The sequence below is a fragment of the Xyrauchen texanus genome, chromosome 17 (genome assembly GCF_025860055.1).
Source record: "Xyrauchen texanus isolate HMW12.3.18 chromosome 17, RBS_HiC_50CHRs, whole genome shotgun sequence".
Taxonomy (NCBI): Eukaryota; Metazoa; Chordata; class Actinopteri; order Cypriniformes; family Catostomidae; genus Xyrauchen; species Xyrauchen texanus.
This window is the reverse complement of record NC_068292.1, coordinates 30,538,476-30,545,974: the sequence shown is the minus strand read 5'-3', so window position 1 is coordinate 30,545,974 and position 7,499 is coordinate 30,538,476. Positions and strand designations below refer to the sequence as shown.

The window sequence follows — 7,499 nt, the reverse complement described above, 5'->3', positions numbered from 1 at the left end:
ACATCCAATTCATATTTTACAAAATGTGGAGAATGTGCTATTAGGCCACTATGATTGTTTTGTATTGAAATAAATATAGCCTAATTGTAATCTAACAATGATAGGGCAAAATTCCCTGTCTTTAATATGTGAAAGGCAAAGAGTCAAGGCTTTGCATAGGACCAACCGATGATTGTTCTGCACACCTTCCCAACAAAGCAACATGAACGACAAGCTGATGAAACTCATATCAGTGCCCCGCCACAAAATAATATTGGTTTACTACCATTAGTAAATTTCGATGGAAACTTTAAAATATATAATCAAGAAAACTGATGTTTGGCATAATTTCTAAATATAAATGTTTATGGTTTAATATTGACAAAATTATAGTTTTAAATCGACTCGACATTGCAACGTTGTGATGCCACAAACTTGTGACACTTCACAGTTTAGTGATTACTGTAAACTAGTGACACGAAATCGAAAATTCCACCAAATCGAAAAATGAAAAAAGGGATCGATGAATTGGCACAACATTACAAATATTCTAAACATTGGCCAAAAAGATTTAATTTGATTATATATTTTTTTCAAATGTTGAACGGACAAAGAAGAGGCCTCACAGAAACCGACCTATAGCCGACTTTAGCAACACATTTTAAGTCCATATATCTCATTGAAAATCCTCACTATCTTAAGACAATTTCACATTTCAGGGGAAATAAACAGGCTTACAAATTGTTCGACCATGTCAGGTATTTTTTTTTTTTTCGTTTGTTTGTTTTTGTTTTGCTACTAAATTATGTTTTTTAAATTTTTAGATTTTAGTTTTCGTTTTATTTTACATTTTTTAAAAAAAACCTTACAAAATAAGCTTTATCCGCATAAATTACACACCCGGCGACATAAAATGTCACCTTTGATTCTTAAGAAAAACATCATACAACATCTAATTTCTATCACAACCTCTGCGCATTTTATTATACCCACAAATTCATCCAGTTCAACGTTCGATGGCGTCTTTCTGACAGAGTAAACAAAAAGACAAATAAATATAGCCCACAGTCTTTGTAGAGTTACATGACAGTTTGATCAATTAATCTATGTAAATGTGTCTTTTGTTTTCTTTTGAAGAAAAAGTAGAACGGTAATAACATATGTCCCTGGAATTTCTGTCAAATAGATTTACACCAAACCAAGAATTCAAATGTAAGATTTTTTTTTTTTTTAAACAATAAAAATAATAACAAGTACTGATTGTTGTCTTGTATTTACACATGTTACGTACAGCAAGCCCAAGGGAGAAATCTTCTCAATGTCTCAATCCAGTGTTTACATTTTCAGTAAATCATCACTGCATCGTGTTCCTATAAAATGCGAACGGACCAGCAATGAAGAAAAACAAATCCAAGTTTCCTTTAACTAAGTAGGCTATAGCAGTGATGTTTGGTAAAACATGGAGATTTAAACATAATAATAATTATAATAATAATAAGTATTATTATTATTATCATTACTTAATAATAATAATTAGGCTATTATTATTATTAATAATAATATTAAATATTATAAATAATAATATTTATTATTATTATTACTATTAATATTATGTAGTGCTCGTGTTTCAAATTGATATACTTTGATAAAAGATGGTATTGTTATAAAAAATACACAAAAACCTTTTGACATGAAACACTGAAGAACCGTTTGACTTACAAACGAAAATATTGCAGGTCACATTACTTTCTTTTCCCATTCTTCACTAAACTGTGTAAATACTTTCTATTTCAAAATAATTATAAAAAGACATTCAAATGTTTGAGATATATAATATTGAATTTGTCGGGTAGAAAATAGTGCTAACATTGTTGAAGACTGAATATTGTGTACTATACATAAACATATAGTAAAGTCAGCACATAATTTATAAAAAAGCAGCTGAATGTGGGTTAAAAAGCAACTGACTGACGCAAGAGATAGCAAGACATATTTGGCTAAATGACTATAAATATAAAGGCAAAATATAACCAATTCAAATGTTAAACAAACGAGAAAACTTTAAATAATCCGCTAAAATGTCTTCCAAATTCAAAATAATAAGAAAAAGTGCTCAAGTGAGAGGATAACGAAGCTATGTCCTTTAAAAATTATACAATATTTACAGCACTGTCTGAAGTCCTGTGAAACAATTGTATTTTATGTAATATGACTTAACCGAAGGAAATGCCAGGTTTCTATCTCTAGCCCTTCGGTGACCTGTCTGCAGTATTGATAAAACTGCGAGAGTATAGAATCAATTGTGTGAGACTAATTTCTTGGCGCCAAGACTACAACATCTGTTTAGTGTGACCTTGCACCTCGCAGCATCGGTGAACCACGCTGTATCTAAAATAACAATAACAACAATAATATAAAAAAATAACTATTGAAATGTTTTTATTTTTTACTGATCCCAAGATAATAGTTGAATAGCCTACTGTAATTTGATGCATGTCACACTGATCTTTTTTTTTTTTTTTTTTTTTTTACTGAATCGACGTTCACCCCAGTCGCCCACAACATAAGTTAAAATGGCGTGTATTTGTCAAATGCTGCAGCACTAGTGAATTATCCGGCGGAATACTAATACTGCGAAATAAAATGCAGTGAATGCGTCTCTATACTAATAGGTCTAGATGTAAACAAATAGCGGGGCACCCATGCTCACGTTTGAGGGACATTTGACTCTTCTCAAAGTGTTTGTTAAATAGTAGGTTACACCTTATATCTGGGCCTTTTCACAGTGTTGGGTATTCATAGAACAGTGGCTCTCTTTACTCGTGTGGGGGAACCTCTCTTTTGCAGCAGTACGAATTTTGAGAAATAGCCAATTGAAGACGGATATAATCTGCTCTCCCGTATTCAGTATTCTAAACCATGTTCCATGTTTAGATCTCAATGTGAAAGTATAAATTAAGACTGAGACAGTCAATAAACGATACGTCCTTATTTTGTTTCTCATTGAACTGGCGTCTGAACCCCATGGTGCGGTGGTGTGTCTCCGTATACGTCCTCGGTACCCGGTAGAGGTCCGCCGGGAGGAGTCATCCGTTTCTCTTTCTGTCTTCTGTTACAAAACCAAACCCTCACTACCTCTTTTTCCAACTGGAGACTGTCCGCGAGCGCAGTAATTTCCGACGCGGCTGGCTTTGGGCACTTAAGGAAATGGCTCTCCAAAGCTCCTTTGACGCTTACCTCGATGGAAGTCCTCTTTTTCCTTTTCCTCCCTTGCGCGGCTATCTTGTCCAGGCTTGTGGGGCTGCCAGATGTGGAGTCTGCCTCCTCCAACCACTTGTTTAACAAAGGCTTGAGCTTACACATGTTTTTGAAGCTGAGTTGCAGGGCCTCAAACCTGCATATTGTGGTCTGCGAAAACACATTTCCATACAGCGTTCCCAAAGCTAGTCCGACGTCCGCCTGCGTGAAACCAAGCTTGATCCGCCTCTGTTTGAACTGTTTTGCGAACTGTTCCAAGTCATCGGAGGTCGGCGTATCCTCGTCCGAGTGATCGTGATGACTCTGGTGCGACTGGTGCTGGGACGGTGGATGGCCGTGGTCGCTGAGATGCGGGCTGTGGTGGTCCTCGTGCGCGTCGTGCATGCTGTGGTGGTGGATCCCCTGTCCTCCCGGGATGAGCCCGTTCACACTGAACCCGGGTTGAGAGTATATGAGGCTCTGTCCATTGGTTGTTGCCATGCTGGGAATGTGAGCTGCCGTCGTTGTTCTCCATGCCCTTGAATCGTGATGGTTGCCGTGCGTCTGGTGTACCAGGTGCGGTGGTCGCGACTGATGCTGTAAATTGCCTGAATTGTGCATCTCGTCACGGGTGCTCTGTACCGCTGGCTTGATGTCCTGTTCGCCGAGGGGACTGGACGACCACGGAGCTCCTTCCCCGTGTGACAAGGCTGTTATCCACTGGTGCGCGTGGCTGAGCGGGTGACTGTTGCTCTGCAGCGAGTAGTCACTCTGCAACAGGGTTTGCGCGTCCCTGTAAGCCGCGGCTTGCTGCATGCTCACAGACTCCGAGTGAACGATAGATGGGCTGGAGGATAGGATGCTGTAATGACTGGATGCTGTAGTCGCCATGACTCTCGGAGCCGGACTGATCGCTCCTATTAAAGGAACCTTGCATTTGACAGTTACTCTTTTGCCACAGGCGTCTCCCAGGCTCTTTGCCAAGTGGACGCAGCGGCGCGCACCTGAGCTCCACCCATCGAATACATCCATTGGGTAGACACGGATGATCGACGTGCATGTTTAGCGGGCACTCGTAGTTCATTGGTTAGTGGAGAGTCTCAACAAACACTGCCTCTTTCCCTCAAAAGAACTCTTGTGTCATGCACCACATCTGAAATGTGTGGGACCGACAGGGCACCAAGACCGGAGCGAAGACCATCAAAGGTTATGATTTTTATATTTTAAAATTAATTTTCAGACTACAGTCTCTGTTATGGAATTTGCTATTTTGTCATCTATGTGTCTATATTAACATAAATTAAATTATGTATTTACAAATAGGGAAAATATATATATATATATATATATATATATATATATATATATATATATATATATATATATCACACACATTTATCTCCGAAATATTTTATATGAATACTTTTCTATGATGCAATTTCATTTTTTTTTTTTTATTATTACAGGCACTGGGGATTCATTTGTCAAATAAGGCAAGCTATTTTCTTTAAGTTAGCTTGTCTAACCACCAAGGTATATGGATACAGTGAACTTTACAGAGTTTGGATTTTTAAGAAAAACAAAACAACAACAACAAAACAAATAAAAATAAAAAAAGAGAAAAAAGGCTTTCTCAAACTAAACTAATACTCGTAATAGGTAACATCAGCGTTTTAAAATATTCTGTTTAATTCATGCTGATTTTGCACTAGTGCTGTGAAACAAAAACAAAAAACAACACTTGAATGAGTATTTAATTTTTGGACTCCGAAATAACTTTGAGGATCTGTTTATTAATTTGATGAATTCGGTTGTATCTGGACGCATTAGTCAATGTGGCAATTTAGCGACGTCACAAAAAGACACAACATTTGGTGCTCTATAACTTTTAAGATATTTTGTAGAACACCTGTTTATATTAGCTAAGCCTATATATTTTATACATTTGAATAACTGATAATGTAATAGGTCTGCTGAAAAAGAGAAACATTAGGCTATAGGCCTATATATTCTATATTATAATTTGTTATAGGCTATTGTTGTTGTTGTTTGTCTCAGATATATATATATATATATATATATATATATATATATATATATATATATATATATATATATATATATATATATATATAACAATGCAGAAAGTCTATTCATGTAACACTTAAAGTTATTTCATAACTTTCTGTTTCTTATGGGATTAATGCCCAATTACTGTCGATCAAAATAGCATTTTTTTGTCTTATAGAAATACCCCTAAAATATAAAAACCTTGTTTGTATAGGCTTAGATTGATTTTCTTTTAGTACTCCGAGATTAGATACAGAGGTGCTGATTTGGTATAAACAGAAGTTATAATTCACAGACAGGATCACATGTGTTGAAGGCCTATAGCCTATTATTTTAGCAAAAAAAAAAAATATTTTAAATAAATTATTTATTTATTTACATTTTGGGTAAAAATTATTATCGTTCCAAACATCAAATTTACACTTTAATTTTTTTTATTGCAATTAACTTTTAGCAATCATCTGTCTCTACTGCTCTTCTAGTAACCTACTAGACGCATCAAGCAAGATAATATTTCAGAGACAAAAGCAGTGGGCCGTTTGGGGCCGCAGGTGTCTAAAGCTGACCAGCTGGCTTCTCTTTGAGCCTCTATAAAGAAAGCATACGACACTGGCCGAGGAGGGGGACATTTTTTCAGCAGCGCTGCTGGTTGCTATAGAGAGCATTAAACAACGCCTCATACGTCACCAGTATCGCCTCCTCTCCGATATGGAAAGGACGTAGCTATGTCCGCATGGGTATTGGACAAGAGAGAGAGAGAGAGAGAGAGAGAGAGAGAGAGACAACAGCTGATTTTAAAGAACTATTTAAAAGCAGTAAATAAAGTGCAGTTTGCACAACCAATGAACTTTAAAGCAGGCCATCAAATTACGCACCACTTAACAATAAACTACATAAACAAGGTAGAAAACCTATAAGGAAAGTTCATGGAAAAGTCATGACATATCCCGCACATGGATTCAGTGGCCTATTGAACAAGTGACCTGACCAATTTGAACATTTTTATTTGCTAAGCTATCACGAAGACATATCAATATGGAACAACACCAATTTTGAAAATACAATTATTTTAAAAACGAGTAAAGTTTATTTTTGTTTACTTTAATTTGATTATTTTGGGTATACACTTGTTTTTAACACTCATCTTTTCTTAAATTATCAGTAATGTATTAGTTCTTCATACCTTATGAATTAAAATAAGATTAATAAAATGTAAGGAATTAATAAAACGTCCCGAGGCATTTCCAATCATCAGTCATGCAAGAAAAACAGGCAAAAGGTAAAGAGTCACGGCGGGTAATTGTTTCAAAGCGCGTGGGAGGTAAAAGGACGAACAAAAAGAGAAAACTTAAAAGATGCGGTCCGGAAATTTATCCGCATAATAATGAACATCATTGTGGCGTAACATAAAAATCACCCAAATCAAAAGAACATTTATGGCAATTAAGGTTGTAATTCAGAGAATTACCACATCGCCACAGAAGCTTAAATAGTCGTGTTGGGAGAAAACCAAAGCACATTACTTTAATGGTATAATATGCAAACTATGGATCGTTCAATTACATGGCTTAACAACGCATAAATGATGCGAGTCTTGTTATTTGGACTGTGGAGTCTGTGGTAATTCATTTGGAAGGGCCAGCGCGTTCTCAGATACAGTGAAATCTATTTCTGAGCTCCGGGAGCCGCTGCCAAACTACATTTAAGGGAATAAAAATTAATGACAGAGAATCTGAGCGTTAAATTAACAGTAATTATATGACCCGCATGCTGTAAAGATTCCATTTTTTATGGTCTAATTAGGTAACTGTCTCCCCATACATCAACATATTTCCCTCTGTGGATTTACACACAAGATCTCGGTCATGTTCAAATACTGATGAAAAATAATTAATTACATTTGACAAAGGCACGCTTTAAATCACGCAAAAGTCAAACTTTTTATAGTTATGCAAATCAATGACTGTCAGATCACCAAAGACGTAGCAAAACAAAGATTAACAAGTATCTTTAGTTGAAAGCAAGAATGCATTTTCCAGTACTTCAGAAAAAGTGTGAATAAGCTATAGTGTTTGTTCAATTGTTTAGGGGTGGTGAATGGGGAGAGCCATGCCAGTGGTGGAGTGTACATTACAACACTGCTCTTGTTGAACAGGCCGTGCACCAGAATCTACTAATCCCATGCAATTAATCAGCACAAAGACATCGTTAAA

General features: G+C 36.2%; 1 protein-coding gene across 1 annotated transcript; it reads right to left on the bottom strand.

Moving 5' to 3' along the window:
- Window positions 1-2,492: 2,492 nt before the first annotated feature.
- LOC127657455 (POU domain, class 3, transcription factor 2-like) lies at window positions 2,493-4,244 on the bottom strand. Its single transcript, XM_052146217.1, is given in 2 exon segments — window positions 2,493-4,163; window positions 4,166-4,244. Coding segments are annotated over 2 exon segments (1,263 nt in total). The 3' UTR covers window positions 2,493-2,979.
- Window positions 4,245-7,499: the final 3,255 nt, after the last annotated feature.